The sequence below is a fragment of the Hippopotamus amphibius genome, chromosome 12 (assembly GCF_030028045.1).
Source record: "Hippopotamus amphibius kiboko isolate mHipAmp2 chromosome 12, mHipAmp2.hap2, whole genome shotgun sequence".
NCBI lineage: Eukaryota > Metazoa > Chordata > Mammalia > Artiodactyla > Hippopotamidae > Hippopotamus > Hippopotamus amphibius.
This window is the reverse complement of record NC_080197.1, coordinates 69,207,928-69,233,530: the sequence shown is the minus strand read 5'-3', so window position 1 is coordinate 69,233,530 and position 25,603 is coordinate 69,207,928. Positions and strand designations below refer to the sequence as shown.

General features: G+C 45.1%; 1 protein-coding gene across 1 annotated transcript in view; it reads right to left on the bottom strand.

The window, feature by feature from the left end:
* The window catches only part of GRIN2B (glutamate ionotropic receptor NMDA type subunit 2B), a 298,073-nt gene extending 275,059 nt beyond the window's left edge, over positions 1-23,014 (bottom strand). Inside the window, exon 1 of the mRNA XM_057702074.1 lies at positions 22,604-23,014. Coding sequence (XP_057558057.1) covers positions 22,604-23,014 — 411 coding nt within the window. The remainder of the gene's footprint in view (positions 1-22,603) is intronic.
* Positions 23,015-25,603: the final 2,589 nt, after the last annotated feature.

Sequence of the window (25,603 nt, the reverse complement as noted above, 5' to 3'; positions counted from 1 at the left end):
GCACTGCAACAAAGAGTAGCCCCCGCTCACCGCAACTAGAGAAAGCCCGTGTGCAGCAATGAAGACCCAACATAGCCAATAAATAAATAAATAAATAAATTTATTAAAAAAAAACTATAGTATCTATCAAATGTAAAATAGATAGCTAGTAGGACGATGCTGCGTGGCACAGAGAGGTCAGCTTGGTGCTTTGTGATGACCTAGAGGGGTGGGACAGGGAGGGTGCAAGGGAGGCTCAACAGGGAAGGGATGTGGGGATATATGTATACATATAGCTGATTCACTTTGTTGTACAGCAGGAACTAATACAACATTGCAAAGCAGTTGTACTCCAATAAAGATGTATTAAAAAAAACTGTAGTATCAACACTGGGCCAAGGAAAAACACCTTAAAAACATCATTTCATCATCGGTTATGTTCTCCAGAATACACACACACACACACACACACACACACACATGCACACACACTTTCAAAATTTTGGTTGACGTCAGTTTGCTGATTATTATAAATATAATCTTCCAGCCACTTGAGTTCACATCAAATACTTCCAAGGACCATTCACATTTGACCCAGTTTTTAAAATTTTCCAATTTTTCGTGGATGATCAAATGAAAAGCTTCTTCAAAGTAAAGATTAAATATTTTTCTCTTAAAATGTCTGCACCTTCAGGCTTTCACAGTATATTAAGGCAGTGTAACAGGACTTTTACGAGCACTGGGAAAGCTTCTGGAGAGTTAGCACTATTTAATTCTAAGAGCACCTGGTAGTTGATAAATATTAAATAGCCAGAAGAAATCGATTAGGGCTAGAAGCACCAACATCCCAAGAGTCACACCAGATTATTATGTCTGCTTTTGAAAGAGGCAATTTTTAAATAATAGGTACAAGTTGCAGATCTATCAAGATCCTATCATTTTCTAAGTCCAACACGACTCAGATTTTTATCATTTGTTTACAGCAAATCACCAAATCTCTCTGAGACGTGTCATGTTGTATTGCCGTGCACATCTCTTTCTGCATGTGGATGTATTCTGTTTACCCTGTCCAGTGTAAAATGGTGTTTAATATCCATCTTAAAGCCAATGTTATCAAAATATATTTCAGCCTACATTCAACAACTCTGGAGTAGGCCAGAAACCTAGTACATTTTCTCCTCATTATCACCTCAGTAAGAGTCCCTTGCCAGGATCTGGCTAGGAGGCTGGTATGTGACAAAGCTTGATGAAGTGTTAATGCAGGGGAAATGTCCCAGCCCCCTTCTGAGCTTTGTTCAGAACAGGTTTAAGTGCACGGGTAAAAAGCTCTCCTAGTGGCTCTCTTCCCCACCAGAGAGGACAGATAGAGTGAGAGGTTGTACACTTGGTTTTGTCACCTTTCACTTGAACGGTGTGGTCTGTTGTTCACCAGTGCTGAGGTTTAAGCCTTGTCCTTATTTTAAAGTTCCTTGCTTTCGGCTTCACCCATGAATTTGCCATCTTACACACTGCTCCACCTTTCTGACAGGTCCATACAGATTTAATATACCCATGGCTTCTTTTTCTTCTCTCTAAGTAACTTCTTGATCTTCTCCAGTCCCATCCGAGCTCTTCAACTTAAATCTCGTCAGCCGAGGTCCGTGGAGAATTCCTGTGGCCACACCCTCTGGATTCCACGTGACGCCCCCCCCCACCCCGTGCTGACCTGAAACCACAGTCACTCGTGTCCCTCAGTACTCTTCTGTGTGGTTCACCTGGTTCTCTCCTCTCACAGGCACTAGTTTAGGGGCCAGAAAACCTGGATTCTAGTCCTAGAGCCTCTAATTTCTTGGTCTCTGGCATATCATTTAACTTTGTGGAGTATTCGTTTCCTTATCTGGAGAACGGGGATGATGGTTACTGTTACCTCACTCTTCAGAGAGACCATTTTGCACAACTGTTGTTATCAAATTAAGACAAAATACTGAATACATAAATCCTCTTTGAAACGTGCAGAACATCATAAAATGTAAGATTTGGTTATTTTTTTAAAATCTCTAACCACATATACTGAGGGGTCTCTTTCTGATCTCTCTCCCGCTTTCCCTCTTTCTTTCTGGAAGCCTCCCTGCCCTCCAGTATGAACCCCCAGTTGCAGACATATCCAGACATGCAAGTGTGCATGCATGCATACTTGAGCCATGCTTTCCTAATTACCTCAGTGAGAGGAATAGTTCAAAATGAAAAGTAAGAGGGGTAACCTCAAGGCACAATTTTTGGAGAAAAGGGAATACCGATCTGTAATGTATAAACAGTTGGAAGATACTAGCTTCTTTGATCATTGAAGAGTCTCAACCAGATGAAATTCACTTTATCCAAAGTTACTTTCCATCTGCCTACCTGTGATTAGCATAAATTCATACAACCCCACATGTATAGGTCTTTTACCATAAATAGTCCAAAAATTCATTCAATGATTTTACTTTTATCAGTATCTGACAGATTGGTTAAAACACTTTTAATCAATTATCTCAGACCACATTAGTGCATAAAATGGTAAACAAAACAAAACAAAACAAAGTCATCCCCCCATCCTAATTCAATTTGCTCTTGCCCTTCACCTCTGGCCAGGAGAGAAGAGACTGCAGTTCATTACATCACATTATCTGCCAGAGCCTGAACTAACAGACAGGACTGGTGTTTTGTGTAGGTAAAAGTCCTACCAGAGACTGACCTGGTAATCTGGAAAATTAGGCCAACTCTAGGAGAGAATTGAGGTGTGGCCTCAGGCAAGTCACTTAATCTTCCTTGGCCTCAGTGTCTTCTACCATGAAATAAGGGCAGTGCTCTAGTCTCTGAGATCCCTTCCAGGCCAAACGGTCTTTCACACAGGAGAGCGAGATAACATGTGCATCCAGACTTCTGTGGAAGCGGGAAACTAGGATGGGCTGAAGATGAAAATAGACAGCTCCTTTTCCAAAATTCCCTTTCCCTTCTCCACTGCATGAAGAGAGCTGCAACCTTCTCTTTGCAACCCTCTGCCTTTCAAACCTCAAAATCTGTCAGAAACGATGCAGTTGGAAAACCCATCGTCTGACCACACGTTTTCACATTTTGCCACTCATTTCCTTCGTTTACTTGTATCTACTCATGCTGACTCCTGCACTTTTTGGTGGCTTCTGCCTATTCAATTGTCCACGTCTCCTTCAGTCAACATCTGCTTCTCTTGGACATCGTACCAGAAATTTCTAGAATAGATTATCTGGCTGGCCTTTGTAGCTCATTGCTGCAAACTTTTCATAAGGGCCTCCAAAATCTTGGTTTATCAACTTTGGTCTTCCTCATCTAATTTCTGCCATTTTCTCCTTCAGTGAAGCATTCCGCATGTTATAAATCCCAATCCTTTATTTTTCAGATGAAAAATAGTAAGACTCAGAGAGATCAGGGGACCTGACCAGTCAAATAGGTGTGGCTGGTTATAAAGGAAGGATGAGAAGGCCTCCTGACTCCGTAGTTCAGTCCAGGCTTTCCACTGTAACCCCAGCCACCACTAAGTGAAATTTCCATTCAATCCCATGGAGCAACTGGAAGGAGGATAAAGTCGTCCCCCAAAAATGAGCAGCAGTTTTCCATTCACTCTATAGCCTCTATGATCCAAAGTGATTTTCAAAAAAATTAGCCCCAATGCCTCCCCTCTCAGTTCAGATACTGGTGGCATGTATCTCACATTTTGTAGTCCTAGCTGGGAATTAATTGCCTATTGTGTTTCTTTTTTCCAGTTCTTTGACAAATGTGATTAAGTCTGCTATAGACCCTTTATATACATGGCTGCATACCCACCTCAAATCCACTCAAACCAACCCTTTTCCTCATAGCAAGTGTGCCCTGCTGATATGCTGCAACTCCACCATCATCGAGCCCAGGATCTATGTGGCAAAGGTAATTAAATCAGTTCTGTAATTATTCTCTTGTGCTTGTAAGTAATTAAGGGCTGCACATTCTCCCGGAAGCCATGAAGGGCCCAGGAACAGTGAATGACGGGGGTAAATGGGTCAGGACACGTGCCTTGGGAAGGAAGTAAAACTTCAGAGAGGGGCTGATGGAGGAGAACGTAGGAAATGTAGGATGAGGAACAGGCTGAGGGTCAGGAAGATGGAAAGAGGAGCACAGACCAGGGAGAAGAGAGGAGGAGAGAGGGGCAGAATTTCTAGAGTTCATGTCTGGTAAAAACAAAAAGACAATTAAGGAGGAAAACAGTATAATTGAAGCCCTAGTAACAAAAGAGGCAGGGAAGGCATACAGGTAGAGGGATGTCCCTGTCATCGTGACCCTCGTCCCACAGCTAAGGAAACTGAGGCACAGAAAAGCTAAGTAACCGGGCTAAGGTCACAGCGTCAGAATCTGAGTCCAGGGCTGTCTGGGCCTGAATTCTGCCTATGATGCTGAGCTCAAATCTTTTTTAGACCTTTAACAAAGTAAAATGTGAATCTATAATGATCTCAAAATAAAAATCTAAAAAATTAAGCATATATAATATCACTACTGATGTCCTTTATCAATAAATTAGCATTGATTGAGCCAGAGCCCCTCAGCCACAGCCTCACTGTGACCTGAACACGAAAGGGGGCTCCAGGTTACCTTGGCCATGACTCAGAAGAGAGCACGTGGGGTCCTACAGAGATAGGACAGATATCTTTGGTTGGCCTCATTAAATGCCAGGTTCTAACCAACTGAACCCACTTGACACAGACTAGAAAAGTACTGTTTGACAGCTCCAAAAGCCAAGAGCAAACCACCTGGGAACTTTTAACTATGCCAGGTCCGAAGGTTGGCCACTGAGGGACACGGACACTGACAGGATGAAGCATGAAGATGGTTGTGTGCGCCACATAGAGTGTAAGTCACGTGGAAGAGTGGGTCACAGGAGATGGGGCGGGGGCAGGGGAGGGTGACAAGGGGAGAGAAGGACAGAGAAACACAAGCCAGAACTGAGATGATAGGGGAGCAGGGAGCAGAGAGAGGAGGGAAAGGAGGACAGAGAGAAGGAGAATCAGAGAGTCTACGAGACCAGAAACGACAAGGACCCAGACGCCAACAGGTGAGGCGTGGCGCCCCCCGGGGGCAGGAGGGGGCAGCTCAGAGTTCTGAGTGCAGAACGTAGGGTTTGAGCCTTCTCTGTGCTGTGGGAAATTAAAACGTCTAGAACTAGAGTTCACTGATGAATCTGGGCCTCCCATTTCTACTGGATTCTCTTCCATTTCCCAGAACGAGCGCCAGAGGCCCCCTGCCTTAGTAGCTGAGATGCTCCCCAAGGCTCCAGAGCAGGTTGTATGCTGTCCCTGCTCAGCTGGGGGTAGCTGACAGCCTTCTCAGCAGCTTCCCTTTAGTTTCCGTTTGCAGCCAGGTCCTCCAGCACGGCCTGGGCTGATGCTGGCACTGGTGAGGGGCAGGATTTGTGGGAGTCAGGAAAGTACCCGTGGTTTTAGATATGCATTTTCCTTATGGCCAAACATGGTATCTGAAAGTCCACTAGTCCAAAGTTCTTCCTCTGAGTTAAAATAGAAATGCCCATGGAAAGGGTCACACGTTAGCTGCTTTTGTCTATTTAAACCCTGGCGATCTGAGATTGCCTCCCAAATTGAAATGAAACAGAGACCTACAAGGAGGACATCCTTGGGGGATTCCATGGAGGACAGACCCAGGACGGAGTCACATGTGCTTCCTGGGGAAGCCCCATCAGTGGGTAAGGCAGGGGCTGGGGCAGGGGGAGGGGAGTCCTCTAGGCAGCCAGAGGCAGAAAAAGGACGCCGGATGGTTAAACAAGGTGGCAGTTTTCAAAAGAAGAGAGGGGAGCATGGGAAAAGGGAGTTCTAAAAAAAGATTAAAAATACATTGCTTTCCAATTGCATAATTTTCTCAGGGCTAACCATTGAGGTCAGGATGACAAAGGTGGCCGTGGTTGCTACTTGAAAGTCCCAGCAACACAAAAAAGAACCTTATTCAAGCCCTACTGCTACCTAGCAGAGGACAGGAAACCAGCTCCAGATATTTGCAACTCTTAGAAGCAGCAGAAGCCCCTACCGTAAGGATGCGGGAGCCTCTCTGTTGGATCAAAGAGCACAAGAGTAGAAAATGCCAAAGGAAGAGAAGGTGACCTCCTCCAGAGCACAGAAACCTGTGTCCCCGTCCCCTCTGCTGAACAGACTGGTTTTCATCACAGTCATGAAACTGATCTCCAAGAACCGAAATGATGCCAGTAACTATTCAAGGTGTTATCAAGTGTTCCCTTCCACTGACCAGTGAGACTTCTCCCTGGGCACAGAACCTTCAGGGATGATTCAGAGAACTTCCAGAACCCCAAAGGCCATCCTACTTTCCTTGGTAAAATTAGCCACCAATTTAGTCTCAGCAGCAGTGATCGAAGACGAACACATTCATGGGAAAAGCATCTCAATCTCACGGATTCTTCTGCTACAGACGGGTTAGATGTCTCTGGGAAGATGGTTGGGCAGGCAGGCAGGATGAGGACTGGGACTCTGGCCGCGACCCTTTCTCTCCACCGTGCTGAGCAGCCTTGGGGTCCTGCTGCTCGGCCTGCGCTCCTCTTTCCACGGCACACAGGACCGCACCTGGAGCTGCTGCTGTTGACAACCCCAGCTGAAGCTCGCTGGCTCCTCTCCTGCCTGGTTCCGGGAACCATGCACTCACATGTCCTCTGGACTCCAACCCAGGATACAGACCTTTCCTCCTTTCAATATCAACTCTGCCTTCCAGCACCATCCATCCAGGGAAGGAGACCCTCTGTGATCTCCACTCAGAGGGGCTGTGGGGAGACGGCTTTGGCAGAGATCCCAGGCAAACGGCCAGCCCAGGCCAAGGGGAAGAGCACTATTCACAGGATCACAGATGTTAGAGATGAAAAGAACTTGCAGAAACACATCTCACTCATCCATCCCACCTTGCGATGTAGGCCCTTTTCCAAGAGCATATGGCCTGCTCCCATCTGATTTCAAAGGCTCTTTCATTACCAGTAAAGGCCGTACTGAGCGCGCCTTGTGTGCTTGTGTGGCCCCAGTCACGGGAGTAGGAGACGAATGGACTCTCCTCTTCGGGAAGGAGCTGCCACACTGCAAGATAGACTTGCCTCTCCTGTGCATTGCCTGAGCCCACCTCCCATCTGTCCCTCCACCCCAACACGGATACCGTTCACACACCTGAACACAACTCTGGCACATAAACAGGCCTCTGAGCTCAGGGAAACTAAAAGGGAGAGTAGGTGGTGAAGACCCAGCAAAAAGAGAGGAACAGTGGGAAGGGGTGGAGGAGGGAGCCGGCTGAAGCAGCCTCTGATCACCACCCCTAGGAGGGGGGTACCTTCCTAGATCCTGGTCCAAGGTAACGACAGTTACAGCTGATTTCCTAAGACTATTCAGGAAGTAGGAAGAGAGTTTTCTCCAAGACCTATAGCCATCCAGGACAGTGAAGCAAAAATATTACTCCTTCTTTGCTGAGATGGAATCTCAGACCGATGCCTACCTGAGTTCACTTTCTCCAGACACACAGCAAGCTAGAAAAAAATATCTTTGCAATCCCAAAAACGTCAGTGAAGAGTCTGGTCTGATCCAGGAGTCAAATCCTAGACCATCCACTTGGAAGTGGGTGGGCTTGAGGGGGCAGCTCCCCTCTGGAGAGTGGAGAGCTGGGAAGGCATGGAGCTCCTGGGAGCCTCAGTCACAGCCCCAGCAGACTGGGAATCGACCAGCAGTTCTGTCCACCCTCATGTCCTTCTCTCTTTGACTTCTCTTTGCCTTTCTATTTCTTCTCTCTCATCTCACTTTCTTCTCTCCTTCAGAGCTGTTCTCTTGTTCGGATTGTTTAGGTTCTAATCAAGACGACCGGGAGAGGGAGGAATCAACTTTAAAGGTCAAGTTCCAGTTGGCCACCATCTGGCTAAGTTTCCCCCTCCCAGGCTAAGGTGGATGATCCAAGAAGACCAAGTACATGACAGTGGTCCAGGGCAAGTGCAGCTCCCCCACCGAAGTCTCTGGGCATTACTGTCATCACACAAGGGTCCCCACTGCCACACTGCCACTGCTAGTGTGTGGCCATGGCCAGTTACTTTCCTTTCTGACCCTCAGGTTCTTCATCTGTAAAAGAAGGAGAACAATTCTGCTGCCTGAATCCTAGGGCTCCTTTGAGGGTTAAACTGGCTAAATATAGGTAAAACACTATCTCATATAATGTGTAGCCCTAACTTGTAGGAGGCACTTGGTTTTTTTTAAAGGGGGAAAGAAAATGAAGCAGACTCCTCCTGAAACTCCAGGTCTAGTCCTCCCCAGTCTTTCAGTAACCAGGGAAAATCTAGGCTTCAAAACACATCCAAGTTTGCAAGGCAGACATAGAGAGAACAAACATATGGACACCAAGGGGTGAAAGTCGGGGCGGGGGCGGGCGGGCAGGTTGGGGTGGAATGAGTTGGGAGATTGGGATCGCTATGTATACATTACTAATAAGAAAAAATATCAAATTGTACACTTTAAATATATGCAGTTTATTGTATGTCAATTTTTTTTATCTCAATAAATGTTCTTTAAAAAATAACCAAAACACACATCCAAAAGAGCATGTTCATCACTTCTAGACCAGGACACAAGAGCCTGCGCTCCAGCTGAAAGTCAGAGACGAGGGCCATGGAGCCAGACATCTGAGGGCTGATTGGCCCTCCCCCAATTCCACGGCCCCTCCTCATCATGTCCTCATTGCTCCCTCCCTCCCAGCTTCCTTTCTCCTCCTCCTCACCTCCTTTAGCTTCCTCTCATCCTTCTCCAACCCCTCTTACTCCTTCTTAAACGTTATTAAGCAGTCACATGAATACACTGCACTGGGGACCACAAAAATAAAGCTCAATGGAGAGATCCTGACCCACCACAAAACTTTATAACCTAAAAACATGCCATGTTCTACTCACCAGTGGTTCCCAAGCCTGGGTGTGCCTCACAATCACTTGTGGGAAGTTTGTGAAAATAGCAGTTAGTGGGGCTTTGCTCCACACCTTTTAAATCAGAATCATTGGGTATGGAATCAGAAATTCTGTATTTTCAAATAACAATAAAAATTTAAAATTCCTCTGTTGCTTCTAAGTTCTAGTCAGTTTAAGAACCACTACCAGGGAGTTCCCTGGTGGCGCAGTGGTTAAGAATCTGCCTGCCAATGCAGGGGACACAGGTTCAATCCCTGGTCCAGAAAGATCCCACATGCCATGAAGCAACTAAGCCTGTGCGCCACAACTACTGAGCCTGCACTCTAGAGCCCACAAACCACAACTACTGAGTCCACACACCACAACTACTGAAGCCCACACACCTAGAGCCCATGCTCCGCAATAAGAGAAGCCACCACAATGAGAAGCCCGGGCACCGAAATGAACAGCTTTCTGCAACTAGAGAAAGCCCACAAGTAGCAACGAAGACCCAATGCAGCCTAAAGAAATAAATAAATAATAAAATAAATAACAAATAATTAAATAAATGAAATTATTTTAAAAAAGAACCACTACCATACACTGCACAACTAAACTATAAGAACAAGCTCCTTTCCCCCCTTTCTCTTGATGTTTTTTAGTTCCTTCATTCCCATCACTCTCTCAACTTATGATGCCACGTGGCTTTATTTTCTGAGAATTTACAATATTTGCTTTCATATGAGCAATGAGAACCCTGGGATGGTAAGAGAATGAAAGGCAAAGGGGTTTGGAAGGAGCCAGAGGACTACGCAGACATGGATCTATGAAGACAGAAGGCACGAGAATGCAGGTGGAGGGCAGCGGGAATGAGGGCCGGCGGGAAGGCGGGGAGGGAGGGGTGGGTGGCAGCAGCATGCAGGAACTACAGTGAAGCCTGGCTGTAGTTGTCTGTTGTCTTGGCAACGTGATGCTGAAAGACTGAAGGCTGCTGCTCTCTACAACACTGGACAACATGTCGTCAAGGCAACAGAATGCATCTAAGACACATGGTGGCCGGCCATGAGGTCTTGGGAGTGTGCCAAGAGCCCTCAGTTGAATACAGGCTACACTGGCTGTGCCATTACACTACCTCCCAGTCTCAATGCCATACCCTCCAACACCCCCACGCAAAAAAAAATCTTGCCCCTGCTGCTCCATTCCCTGTTGCACTGTTCTCAGTGCCATCAGCCCCATTTAGAAAGACTGGAAATTCTATCAGGCAGCAATGATGTATTTGGGTTGGGCAAAAAGTTCATTTGGTTTTAAGTATAAAAATAAAAGATACATTTTTTCATTTTCATGAAGAACTTTACTGAACAACTTATTCACTAACTGAATGAACTCTCTGGCCAACCCAACAGATGCAAGTCCAGGAACTGGCCACCGGACACTGGTGCATGCACGGGAACTCCATAAACTCAAAAGGAGAGGAAGCTACTTAGGGAGAAGAAAGCCAATCACAATGCTTCTAACTTCCTCTTTTGCTTTGCTAATTTGTTCCCAAGTTTGTAAACAAATTTTGTAAAGACAACAAAACTACATCATCCATACATATATCAAAAGAAAATGACGCCCAGTTCCGGAGGAATTTGTATTCCAGTGCTACTAGAAATGATAACAGCAGCGATTTATAAAAACCAGGCGTGTTCCTGGCAGAGTAATGAATCTTGTAAAGGTTATTTCATTTTATTTCATAATAGCTCTTTGAAGTTGATGAGTATTAACCCCATCACAGAGGTGAGAAAAAACAGATCACAGAACGCACACAACAAGGCAAGAGGTCACTCAACTTCTGAAAGATGGAGCCAAGACTCCAAATGGCTCCAAGGTATCTGTCCCATCCACCACACTCTATTGCTTCCATCTGAAAAGATGCTAAGTGAAGTTACATCACTCCCTTCTTAACACCTTCTAGAATGAATTAAAAATACCCAACTTTATGCCAACGTTCTCAGGCCCTCCCAGATCTACCCCAGAGTACCTTTCAACCTCAGCTGCTACCTTTGCCCCCACTGCCCATCCCCCTCCAGCTCTACCGACCTTCCTTCCGGCCACTCATCAAACAACAGAAAACATGCCCCTCTTTGAGACTTTCACACCTGCCGTTCTCTCTGCCAAAAGGCTGCTCCTCAGACGTTCGTACTTCTTGATCCTTCTCCTCATATAAATCTCAAGTGCCACCCCCTCAGAGACCTGCCCTGACAATCCTAAAACAGCCTGCAATATCCCTTCCTGCTACTTCCATTAGAACACTTACCACTGCCTAAAATAATATTGTTTAATTTATGTGTTTATCATCAGTCAATGTAATACCATGAGGACATGCCTCTCTGTGGACTAGATCTCTAGGACCCTGAACAGTTCCTGATACCCAGTAGATACTTCAATAAACATTTTTTGAATGAAAGAATAAATCCATGAGAAAGGCTGTTGTTTGCTAATGGTAGTTTCAAAATCTCTTGCTACTACCTTTGGAAACGTAATCGCATTGATTACATTTCATTGGTGCTACCTGGCTGATTAGCATGTCACATGAATTGCCTATGTTTGCCTTTCAAAACTTTAAAGAAAAATGTTTATTTCTTTCTGCTTCCTCCTTTGAAAGAGGGCTAATAAAGTCAAGAGTATCACTGGCACCCATCTGCTTTGCATGATACAAGCTCTGCCCTGCTACCTCAGAATGCACCCCGAACCTGAGACTGCACTCTTGCCATGAGTGATGGAAATTAAGTGGATGTGAGTGCCAAGGTGTTGACTGCTGGTATCTGGCAGATGTGAAGAAGGGAAGAATGAGGGCGATAGCAGCCTGGAGAGAGATAAGGAAGGTACTTGCCAATAACCAGAGATTAATCCTACCGTCCACTTTTATCTGGGTTTAAAATATTTTTCTCTTAGTTGCCACTGACATCTGCTGCCCTGAAATAACAATCCGCCCATATATTTAAGTAAGTGTGTACAGGGAGTCAAGGAAGGGAGGGAATACGGGGATATGTGTATAAAAACAGATGATTGAACTTGGTGTACCCCCCCCCCAAAAAAAAAAAAGTGTGTATTAAGGGCTTACCTTGCACCAAACTATATGTTAGGTTCTACAGAAACAAAAATGCAAAAGACATGTCTCTGCCCTCATGAAGCTTGTAGTCTAGCAGGATAGACAGCTAATAAAAAATGATTATGATTCATTACAATTGTGATAAGGACTATGAAAAGTATGACGTGAAAGGGAATAAAGGGAAAAGAAGCAAGAGTTTTTATTTGAGGGGAGAGAAAAAGAAAAGTCTGAAAGTGTGATGTTGGATTAGAAGGGCAGCCTAATTAGGTGAGATGTTCCATCCCGAGCACTGGAGAAGAGAAAGATACAGGCAACCAACCTCAGTGGAAAACACACACACACACACACACACACACACAGGCATGCGCCTACACACAAAACAAAGACGCAAAATCAAACGCAAGGAGAGAGGAGAACAGAAAGGGATGCTAAAAGACAAGCCTCAGCACCCTGAAATTCCACCAAAGAATAGCTGACTAACTCTGACACCTCACCTCTCAGCACTGTCCCAGGCCCCAGCGGTCCAGAATATGCGAGCTAGGCGAGTTCCATCCTGCCGTGAACGGCTTGCGTTCCTGTTCACACGACCCTCCTCACTCATTCATTTATTCAATGGAGCCTTGCTGAAAACCTCCCACAGGTCCACTCTTACTGATTCTTGCTATTTGCCAGGACTTTTCTAAGCACTTTTAATAACTTAATAACCTTAAGAAACAGAGTCTATTTTTACCACCATTTTATAGAAGAGGAGCCTAAGATTCAGAGAAATCACTTGCCAAAGGTCACACAGTAAGTGGTGGAAACGGGAAACAACCTGGACACTGAGATTCCAGAGCACCCCCTCTTAACTGCGGTGTGGGTGTTGCTGCTTTCCTAGGGCTGCCGTAACAGACTATCACACACTTGGTGGCTTAAAACAACAGAAATGTCTTTTCCCATAGCTCTGGAGGCCGGAGCCTGAAATCGAGTGTCGGCAGGGTCGTGTTCCCTCTGAAGGCTCCAGGGGAGAATCTTCGTTTGCCTCTTCCAGCTTCTGGTGGCTTCCTTGGCTGGTGGCTAAATAACTCCAGCCTGCACCTCTTTCAAGGCCTTCCCCTCTGTGTAGACATATTCTCCTCTTCTATCTCTCAGAAGGACACTTGTCACTGGATTTAGGGCCCACTTGGCTAATCAAAATGATCTCATCCTAAGACCCTTAATTACATCTGTAAAGATCTTTTTTTCAAATGAGGTCACCTTCACAGGGTCCAGGAGTTAGGACACGGATGTATCTTTTAGGGGCCACCATTCAACCCACTAAAGTGTATATTGAGAGTGTACGTTTTAACAATCGCTAATTGTGTAATAACAGTTCACTGTTACAATGCACCAGACACTGGCATCTGCTGGGGACACAGAAGTGAATAAAGCATGGCCTGGCCCACAACGAGCCCACTGTACAACAAATGAGACAGGTAAGTAAACAAGATGGCTTAAATAGGGCACAGGTGAAGCAGGAAAAAAAAATAGTAAATTCTGTGAAGATGAGAAGTCAGAAAAGGGTTCACAGAAGTGCCATGATTTCTCTTGGAAAGTGAGTAGGTGCTTCTGGGTGGACAAGGAGGAGGATATTTGAAGGAGAGGAGGAGGCACCGACCAAGGCCCAGAGACGTAAAACAGCCAGGACTGGTCCGGGAGAGGTGACTCATTTAGCGAGGCCTGACATTGCTGTTGAAGGGCAGGGAGGTGAAGAGGAAATCCTGGCGGGGTGGCCTGGGACCGCATCAAAGAGGATGTCCTGGTCTCCGCTGTGGGAAGCCGGTGTGGAGTTTTAAGTGAAGGTGTTTAACAACCAGATCTGAGTCTGTAAAGAATCACGTAGGTAAGCTGCCACGTGGGGGGGAGGACGAGAGGGCAGGAGTGCCGCGGAGGTCACTGCGGTGCACGGAGGGGAGGGGCCCGCGACAAGGCTTCTCTACAGTTGGCATAAGTGTCCTGCGGGGAAGGGAGGGGCCGGGGTTGACCCCCTGACTGGGCGGCTACTCACTCCTGCTTTATATAAGCTTCTTTTCCCTCTTCATTCTGGTTCTCTTCTTATCAAAGGATTTCTTTAGCTCTCTTCCATCTCCCCCTCCTCTCATCCCTCAAATGGGGGTTCCGTCCTGGACACGCTTCTCTCCCCACCCCACTTGTTCGTTCTGAGCCTCTCCTCCACCCTCCTGGTTTCAACAACCCTCTCTCCCTGCTAACGAGGCTCACCTCTTAACTTCCAGCCCAAATCACTCTCTCTACCTCCAGTCCCAAGTCCAACTGCTTACCGGTCGTTTCCCTCCCGTGACCCACCCACGTTCCAAATTCCACTCACCCGCGTTGCCACTGTCACCAAATCTGTGACAAACCTAATGATTCTTGTCATCACGATTTTTGTAACACTACTAAAAGGGTCAACGGCGTTCAGCGCTGCAGAAGGTTACGAACAACGTGAAAACCTCATTTGGATTTGGCATTGTGAATAAAGGAAAAGATGAGGAAGTGAAAACAGCAATTTCAGACAAGCATTTAAGGAATTTAACTATGACAAGAAAGAGTGAGGGAGGAAAACCAAGGTCAAGGAAAGCTTCCAGGTTTGTTTATGTATTAATATTAGAGTGATCTGAGCATGTTCAGTGAGGGCAAAATTGACACTTTGGGTAAGAGTATTCCTGACTGGTGGGCACTATCACGTGTACTGCAGGAAACTTAACACACCTGGCCTCTGCGTTCTAAGTGCCAGTAGTGGGTGCACACGCCCATAGACACACACACACACACACACACACCAGTCATTATTACCATCCAAAAAACTCCCCCAATACATTTCCAGACATCTCCCAAGAACCACTAAGCTAGAGGGCAGATGCCAGCAGGGAGGAATAAGTTGATAATTAAGGGGAAAAGGGATGTAACGGATAAGCCAAGGTCCTGGTTCTGGAGGACGTGTGAGGCTACTGGACCAAGGGCACAAAAGCAGAGCTTGGTGTGAAGCAGGAGAAATGACTGATGAGTGATGCTGAGCTTTAGAGTCACACAAACAATGGTCGAATTCCCAGGTCATCACTTCCTTCCTTTGAGAGGCACTGTCTGTTGACGAACCTCAAAGTTGGTCCCAACCCTTGTCCCCTTGCCACCTCCACCAGAGAGCCTGCAACCCGTCCCACAGGGGTGGCCATGTGACATGATTCGGGGTCATGAGATCAAAGATATGGGGAAGATTTTTCCTGAGCTGATAATACCCGCCCCCTGGCTTTCCCTGCTTTGGGTGTGGGCAGGACGCCTAGAGCAAGGGCAGCCTCCTCACGACCATGACCAAAATTCCAAGAGAATCCCAGAGGTCAGCCCTGACAACACTGTGTCACCGCACCAGCCCCAGCAGTCCCCAACTCCAGGAGCCTTGTGCTGAGACACCAATAAATGCAGACAAAATGCACGCCTCATAAATGCAATGAAAAAATTAACTGAAGTAACGTTATACATATACAAGTTCCTATAAGGTGACCAGCTCAGAGCTTGACAAAAGGAAATGATCGGTCAATGTTAGTTCTCTTTCTCATTGTAACCTCCTAACGACCCATGATAAACTCGGGTGTTCTCTGTCTCTGTAAAATAGAATTGTAGCAATAAATTATTTTGCCCTCAGAAAAATGGAATAAAACTAGCTTTGAATGTTATTCTCATGCATGTGGAACCCTTAAGCCACAGAATGAAAATACGTTGAATAGAATATAGATATAAAGCCTAAAAAAGAGGCAAAAAGATAGAATCACAGAAGTCTCAGAAAGGGGAATGAAAACATCTTGGTGTAGAAATCAGAATCCAAGGAGTTTTTCAGCAATATCAGTGTGATCTATTAAAAACGGGCTGGTGACAGTTAGTAAATTAAGTGCCCTCCTATGTCTATACCATATTACTACTTCCTACCTAGTCCCTTTAATATTCCCCTCATCTTTATCGCTCACTTTTTCTTTCATATCAACACTGACAAATCGATGAGTGACCCTGGATTCAAAGACTATTTCTTTCTGCTATACTTTTTTTTTTTAATGTTCTTGGTTTACCTTCATTACCTACATCCTATGTGTATCAGTTTATTGGAATCACGGTATGTCTCTGCTTTGAAAATCATGATAAGTCCTGATCAGGGCACAGTCAGCAACTGTGTCACCACAGAAGCAGAACCCACGGAGCTGCTGCTGGTCCCCTAGGCTTAAAATGAAGGGTATTGACATCCCAAGCTCCTTTCTTTCGGTTAACAGAAAAACACTCGAATCCCATTTTCTTCAAATGATTTTAGTAAGGCCTGGTGTAGGAAAATACAAGACAGTGTATACTGAGGGCCTACTGTTTACCAAGCACTGGGCATACTGCTTCATGAAGCTTGGTACCCACTAAGAACCAGGTGTTATTTCTGTCCCCAGTTTACACATGGAAAACTGGAGGCTAAGAGTGTTTAAAGAGCACAACTACAGTCACATGACTGGGAACACACAGAGCTTGAGTCCACTGGCTCCAAAACCTGTGTTCCCTCCATGTGGTGTCACTTCCTTCCGTAGACACACCATCACCTCTTGGAGGCTCCGTGAGAAGTACTGGCTCACGTGTTACTTTCTAGCAGCAAGTGCCTTAATTTCTATGAATGCCTACAGCAATTTCTGGGCTCTCAGTTTTTCCAGGCATTAAAACGGCACCTGGACTTCAAGTGGCTGGTCTCTTGAAAGCAAATCGCAGGTCCAACAGGAAAAGACCAGATGTGCTGGCCAACAAGACACAGGTGGAAAGACCTGGAATCCTCATAGGCTTGAGGGCAGCATCACTGCAAAGTCTATGATGTCTTAGAGAGAACTGACCACTCGTCTTCCCCCAAAGCATAGTTCAAGGAGGTAGGAAAAATGGGAGAGGAGTAAGGGACCCCCAGACCCCCAGATGATTCTATCCTAGCTTTTTTCTGACTTCCTCAATGTGTGGACTAGAAGTTTTAAAGTCGACGGAAAAATTTAAAAAGACAAAGGCTCAGATCCCAGTCCCACAATTTTTCTAGCGATGTGACTTCGGCCACGATACATAAGCTCTCTCTGACTTATTTTCCCCATGAAATGCAATAATGCTACTTGTCTCACAGGACTGCCGAAGGATTACAGTGCTCATTGGCATCATGCCTGGCACCAGGTTGGCATATGATATCGGCTTTGTTACCGTCCTGCCTCCCCCACCTCTATGTCTTAACTCCGCTCATCTCCCGAAAATATTCTAGCACCACAGTTTGCTCTTGAAGTATGCTGTCCCAAGAAATACCACATCACAAACAACTAAGGAACAAAGTAAGAAAAAATTCAAAGCCATCCCAAATTCGGGAAGAAGCATAGAGTTGGGGGTATGAATAGCATGGCCATCCTGGTTTCAAGATTATGTTAGATAAGGAAACCCACATGAGCAGATGGAAGGCAGTTAGGCCATTTACAGGGTCACACTCCACCGCTGGCTCAGCTACTCTCTCCAAACACACCGCCATTAGCAGGGGGAGAGCAAGAGAAGATGGGGCCGAAGGAGAGTAAGGGCCACCTTCCTGGTCCCAGTTGGATTCCAAAACGTGGCTTTCTGCACAGAAAATCAGAGTGCTAGTCAAAGTATTAATTCTCAACCAATAAATTTAGAAATGAAAGAATCACGGCAACAGATGCCAGAGCAAGAATATTCTCACCTGCCCTTTAGGGATGAACAAGATAAGGAGCGTGACACGTACCTTAGCTACTGTACTTCACTCTGATCCACACCTCTATTTCCAGACCTAACCCCTTACTCAGCACAGCTTCTCTCTTCCATTTCTGCAGCCTTAAAGCTTGGATCTTCCGTCCTCTCGCCTGATCCTACTGTAACCCCCACGTTCTGTGTTCCTCTCTACCACCTGCCCGAGCCATTTCATGGGTCCTCATGACAGTGACAAAACAGCTGTCAATGGCCATCATTCCCTAGTGCCGCTTTTTAATTCCCTCACCTAGAGTATCTGTTTGCTCAGCATTTTTCCAACTATTTTATTTTATATCTTTAAAATGTTGTAAAGTGGGTAGGGCAGAAAATAAAATTTAAATCTTACAAACTAGAAACTGCGTATCATGTAGCTGAAGTGATTTGTTTGCCTAAATTTCCAAAGCTCCTGAGAATGGAGACTGAAACACAGGACTTACAATTCTTAGCGCGGTGCTTCGTGGGGCAGAATTGCATAAATAGAAAGCACAGCCTTCAAAACAGGTTCTTCTGGGATCTGAATCCCAGTCCCATTGCTCATAAGCTGTGATATCTTGGATTAGTTACTTAACCTCTCTGAGCTAAAATCTGAAAACCCAAGAAAGATTTCAGCAAATCAGCAGAGAGACCTCCTGGAAAGAAATGAAAGTATGTCTAGCTTTAGTTCATTATTTGGATTCAGACGTGCATCCTAAATCCAGGATCTCAGGGAGAATAAAAGCAATTATAGCAAGGTAAAATAAAATAGGCTCTTTATACTCAGATGGGGAACTGCCAAAAATCACCTCATACATTTTTAAATGGGCTCCGGTACTATTCTAAACAGTCTTCTGCAACAAGCGCCGAGTAGTTCTTTCCTTGTTAGAGTTTCTCCTTCACTGAACATACCCTTTATGGCCCTGGGGCGGCTACACTACCAGTGAGCTTCTGCCTCCCTGGTGAGGAAGACCAAAGCTCCCACCACGCTTCAGAGCCCTTCCCCAGGTTTTCACCTGAGCTTCCTTCTTGGTTGGTCTCCAGTTCAGAAGTGTGTCTACAATTGGCTGTGATTCTGTTCAATTCCCATGCTTCTCCTGTACCATGAAGCCTTTTCCCTTTCTTCAAACTGCTCCATATGACCTTCAGCTTAGCCTACTGAATGCTGTGCTAGACACTTAGTGAGGCACCTGCACTGTATTACCTCATTTAATCTTCAACAACCTTATACTGGATATATTATTATCACCATGGTATAGACAAGAAAACCAAGGTTTAGCATAAGTGGTTGGTAAGTTGTCCAGATCCCCACATCTAGGAAGTGATGGTTAAAATTGCTCTGACTCCGAATTCTGAGCTTAGAAGAGCTCTGCTCTATCAGCTCCCGTGCTTCTTTCTGCCATGGTACGAGGTGCATTTCCTCTACGGGAAAGTGGAAACTAATTAATGTTCTTACTGATTAATAGCATATGCAAAAAAGTGAGCGCAAGCTACCTGGCCAGATGATGAGCTCATGTCTCTCTCCTTTTGCCAAAAAGTCTTTGTAACTAACTGTGCTACCTTTCTTCCACAACAAACTCCTTGAATCAGGAATTTCCTCCCTATAAACCAATCTTCCACAAGGACACTTAATAAGTGAGTTTTATTTGAAACAAACAAACAAACAAACAACTGAGTCAAAACAGAGTGGCAATTACCTATCTCACAGAAGGAGGAAGCAAAATGGAAGGCTTATTCACCATCCTTCAGGTGGTGACTGTACCTTCAAAACTATGCCTTAAACGTAGCAAAGCTGTATTTCTTAGATTTTCTGCATTAGTTCCACTTTCAAATGTGTTGTCCTATTGCCCCATAGTTGATTCAGAGTTGTCAAACTCTGTGTCCCCATTCTATGTTGGTAAAATATGGTCATGGTACTAAAACTAAACTTCTATCAAAAAAAAGCTGGCGTTAGAATTAGAGGTGTTTTATTTTTGAAACTTGTCCCCAAAGCTTATTTCTCTACGATCTGGGGAACTCTTTTTATTTGCCTTCTGGCTGATCCTTTAAGCCTGTGAATGTCCCTCTGCACAGTTGCCCGGAATCTCGATGCTGCTGCCCTCTGGGTCCCAGTGGTCCGGCTGCCCCTCCCCCCAACAGCGGCCCCGCCCACCCATCCGGGCCTCTCACCCGGGTGACTAAGCCTTCAACCCTCCCAATTCTGTGGCACCAGGACCTCCTGCTTGCTTCTTTCTTCTTTTTCTTCTTTTTCCTCTTTCTACCTACCTTTTAGAAGCTCTTCTTTTCAGGTCCAGAGTCAGTCAGATATTATTTAGGCTATTTTAGCAGAGTGCCTAACAATCATTGCTTACCTTCGTTTTTTTTTGGTGGAAAGAGACAAAGATAAGATGGGATACTGGAGTGTGGTTGCAGTGGGGGAAGGGGGAAGAGACCAGAGGGGGATCTCCTTACGATAACCTGGAAGAATCCCCCTCACTGGCTTCCATCTTCCGTTTTACCCCTGGGACTGACAGCCAACGGCCCCCCCTAAGGAATTATGCTGCACCTAAGCCTCCATCTTCCCATAGTTCGTTAATCCTCTCCTCTAGGCAGATTCTGGCACTGCCATCTGGATCACTTCTGGTCAGATTACATCCACCACAGGGCTATGTAACAGAGGAGAAAGTAAAGAAAAGGAAGGTATGTGAGACCTTAACCAGCCTCTCCATTTTTCTGATAGGCAATCGAGCACAAGGCCTGTGGAGCCAGCAACCAATGTTAAAGTCCTGGATGCCATTTACTAGAAGCATCATTTGGGATGTTAATCAACCTTTCTGAGCCTCAGCTTCCCCATCTGCTAAATGGAGATAAATAACATCACTTAGCTCACTGGGCTGTTAAGAGCATTAAATAAGATAGTGCAGGCAAAGCAGTGTGTGCCCAGCACATGGTAAACACTGTAAAGCACCTAGGATACATCAGTGAACACAGGAGCCCAGTCTCTTCACATGGCCTGCATCATTCTTCATACTATCACATCGTTATTATGCATTTGTAAGGGACACAGCAGAGAAGCAACCAACCAGTTTATCCAACAACATCTTGCACTGGGGCTAGCCTGAAATAACAGGTTGCACAACAGTCCACAGCTAAATCAATCAATCAATCAATCAATCAATCAATCAATCATTTTTACCTTTCTTGCTCTCAAAGGAAGTTTACACTTATTTCTGATTCAAAACTGTGGCTCATCCATCTTGGCATTCTTTCCATGCAAACTGTACCCTCAAAATACCACTGCTAAAATATAATATAATTTGCTAAGGACAATGATGTTTAAAAGAATCTACCTGAAACAAAAACTCAATAGGTTTTGCCATAGTCCATCTGTATTTTCTATTCTGTTTAAGTTTATCCCACTTCCCTTAGCATGACTCCTTGTGGCAGCATTTTTTCTAACATCCTTACTTGTGCCTTCACCTATGTGAATGGGACAATATCTTTCTCATATGCTACTGAAGTTCCTCCACTTAGTACTTTCCTCTTGACCTTTCCTAGATTGAATAAAGGAAGCTCCTAAACAGACATGTCATCTCTGCCTGCTGCCAACAGATGGCAATAGTGATCACACAAGGTTATTTTACTCTCTTAAGCCCTGCGCCCTGGTGGTTCTCAACCGGCCAAGTAAGCATGCTTGTGGTGTCTGTGCTAGGTTTCGAGGTGTTTGCAAACATCATTAACCCCACAGCATGTCTTTTAAGTTTTGAAAATGATGTTAAGAAGTATAAGATGACAATACAAAAGTCGGAACAATTTAAGAAACCCAAAGTGATGCAAAACAAATACTGCATCTGTGAAATGAATCATTCTAAGAAATAAGTGACTGCAATGACATATGTGGGAAGTGCTGTAGTCAGGCAATAAGCAATAATCATTGTATCAATATAAAGCAAGGAAAAATCACCAGATAAGTGAAAAATGTAAAAACAAAACATAACTACAAACAAAACACTTTTTCTGCAGTTAGAGAATAAGCATCGGTGTCACGTGATAATGACTTTGTCATGTGACGATTAATGTCACATTAGTGTAGGAGAGACTACGATTTATGTGCAGCCTCAGAGCAGTGGTTCTCAGCCTTAATCGCACGCTAAAATCATTTGGGGAGCCTTTAAAAATCCTAAAGCCCAGGCTGTACCCCAGACCAACAATCAGAATCTCTGGGGGTGAGACCCGGGCACCGGTTGTGTGAAAGCCCTTCGGGGGATTCCAATGTGCCAGCAAGGTTAAGAAGCACTGCCTTCAAATCCAAGCCCGGGGAGAACACAGCTGAGACTGTTTCTAAGCGCTACAACCCATTCACATGTGCAGATTGATGCACTTTGAGCCTGGACACCCCAGCAAGCAGTACTTCTCTAGGACACCTCTATCCTCAAGGAGACAAATTACCTGCCTCAGGGGATTTTCTTTTATATTCTTGACACTGGTGTGGGGGGAGAACATGTGTCATCAAGGAAGAATAGAGCACACCTTTTCTAACGTTTTGAACTAGCTACTCATACACGTATTTGAAGAAAATGTATCACTGAGCTGCAGGCTTCAACATCTCTTAGTCATTTCAGTGGATCCATTTACAAACAAATGGACACACAGACCGCTCCAAATGAAAGGAGCTTCTAGACACCAGCACCTTTCCCTCGCTTCCATCTCCAAACCATCAGACTAGTTTCTGGTCTATCCACTCACTCAGTGCATTCTGGTTACCTCTGGTTACCATCTGGTTACCCTCCATCTTTCATAATCATTTTGCATTCAAACAAATGCATCATTTAGTTCTCAGTACACACCCCCAGGCTCTTCCCCCTGCGACCCCCCTTTACCTTGTCTGCCATTATCATGGAGGAGCCCCCGTGGATGCCCAGGATGGGGGTGAGAGTCTGGGCTGAAATGAAGTCAAGGATCTGGGCGATGGCTTCCTGATCCGTGTCGTCAGCAAACACCACCCCCTGGATCTTCCGGTCAGACATGAGATCACAGATGCGGGTTATGATGCTCTTCGGGTCCGTCTCGTTCATGGCTACCAGCTCCACGCGGGGCACCACAGAGAGATGGTGGAAGTCATCTTTCTCGTGGGCATCTTTGATGGCCACCTCGTCTGAAGTGCCCACGAGGATGACAGCAATGCCAATGCTGGGCGGGCTCTTCTGAGAACGAGCTCTGCTGCCTGAAACGGCCAGGACGGCCAGCACCAACCAGAACTTGGGGGAACAGCACTCTGCTCTGGGCTTCATCTTCAACTCGTCGACTCCCTGGAGACACAAAGAGAGCGTGGTTGAATTACAACCCGTACTACATGATCTGTCTGGGAAGAGGCTGGATACTGCAAGTCAAGGAACCTGTCTCCTTTTACTGGTCATCAAACCCAACTTCTATTTTCTAACCTAGTTTTATATCTCTCCTGTTTGTGCAGCAGAGTAAGAGAAAAAAAAAACTTTCAAAAAGCATTAGAAATCCTTGAGCAAGACAATAAAAGATGCCACTGCTACAGCCATCAGCAGCAGACCAACACGAACAAACAACGGAAAGAGGATGCAAGAGGTCCAGGTAGTCACGCCAAGTGCACGAACATAGGAGTCTCCAAGAGCGGGGTCTGGCTGTTGCTGCAAGATCCCCGGTGCTCCTGTCACAACCCATCCTTGAACTGCTCTCGGGGCCAAGGGTTGGCAAAGACCAGGCAAAGTGAGCAGCGAAATGGGCTCAGCAGAGGCTACCAACAAAACATGGTCTGGAACAGCTGGATATAGGAAACTACAAATACATAACGAGCCCCCATTCTTGCTGCCTTTAATTTGTTTTCATCTCAAAGAGGACAAGAGCCTGCAAATTCTTCAGCAACCCATCCAGCTCTTAAAACTAAATCAAAAACAACCCATACATAGGCAGTACTTTTAAAAACATCTCTGATCCTTACAAGAAGCCAGCAGGTGGGAAATAAGAAAGACATTATCATCATCATTTTATGGATGTTGAAGTGAAAACTCAGAAAAGCTAAGAAGTCCGAGACCATGAGCCAAATTAAGTGAAATGAACATGAACCTGGATCTTCCGGCTTTCTGGCCAATTTGCGTTCCATTGCTTTACATCACACTGCCTCTTACATCATCAGTTATTACGAAGAATAGATTTATTCCCATTTGTTTATGCATCAAAGTACAGTGATTTGGACAAATGCTATTAAATTACTGATACAGTGACTTTCCTGAAATGACTGACTTCATGTTTGCACGCAACTCACAACTTTTTACCTTTTACAACAAACTCCCACCTTTTTACTTCCACATGTGCCCCTAAATTTTACACTCTGCACCACACTGAGGTCACAGCTCTCTACAGAGCTCGGTCATTTCTCTTTTCATGTCTCACCATGCTCCAAGAGCTCACCTTATTGAAATAGAACTAGTTCTGCTTAGGTTGTTTTAATTTGTTTTAAATAATTATTTATTGTATATCTGGTATGTGCTACGCACCGTATTAAGCATTTCCTCCTCTTTGGTCCTCCTAGAAACCCTATAAATTAGTCATTTCATCCCCATTTCTCAAACGGAGAAACTGAAGCTCAAAACAGTTATGTAATGTTGCCGTCGTCAATGATATTACAGCACCAGCATGCCAATGCATACACACAGCATTTTTATACTCCAAGGAAATAGTCTACAAACTGCACCCCAAACCAAAGAGAGAGACAGTGAAATCAAGGATAAAAATGCCGCTTCATAGCTCCTGCTTGTTTGAGGGGGGAAAAGGTAAGATATTAGGAAGCTAAAAGCTTTGAGAGTTTAGCTAACAGAAAGAAAACAGTAATGATGAGCATGTTGAGTAAAGAAAGGTAAGGAAGTGCCCAGGCTGAGCAGACTGACCACGAAAGGCATTCATGATCTGGGGCTAAGAGGCTGGGACATTTTGTGGCTGAAGAAGCACAAAATCCAATCCAGTTCTTGGCAGAAAACCTTTTGGAACCCTTGCTGTTGTAGTCATCCTTCCACAGTGCTAAGAAGGAGCCTTGTATTGATGGCCTTGTCTCTCTCTTGCAAGTAAGATGAGTAGCTTGGTGGTTCACGTCTGAGCAAAGTTTACTCCTGACAGCTTGCTAGGCTCTGAGTCTCTGTGGAAACCGGGAATGACTACGTGGCCCTGGCAACCCATGTGATGAACTGTCCCCAGTCAAGCAGGGCAGCTGGGCCCGAATTCCTCCTCCCAGAGCTCCAAGCCAAGCAACACTAAATAGAGTCCAGCAGCATTGAATACCCAGAGGAAGACAGATGGGTTTAGCACCTCAAAGAGCTATTGGCAAAATAATAATAATAATAATAATAATAATAATCTGTTAAATTTCAAGGACTGTTCTCAAGGAGAACCAAAAGATTTAGAATTTGGCAAAAGTAGCAGCTAACTTCATTCCAATGGGACTCCCATCCTACACTCATCAGTCACTAAATCAGGTTCCTTCACATTGAGAAGTGGTCCACTCTGCCATGACAGTTTATTAACTTGAATGCAGTCTATACTCTCCCACTTTGATGTTTTATTTGCTCTCTTTAAAATATCTCTTCTGTTCCTCTATTTCTTCTCGCACGATATATTATACTTTGTTACGCGATGGCTAGTTGTGACACCTGAAGAATAGACTCTGGTTTTACTGAGCGTCTCTTTTATACTCAGGATAGAGGAAAGCACTTTACAAAGCAATACATTATGGGAGACACCAGCAACAGAAGGACTGCAAGACAAACAAAGAAGTGCTGTGAATACAAACTCAATTTCACACATTAGAAGGGGGTTAGTGGAGAGAGCACTTGTAGTCCAAGATAAGCAAATTGCTT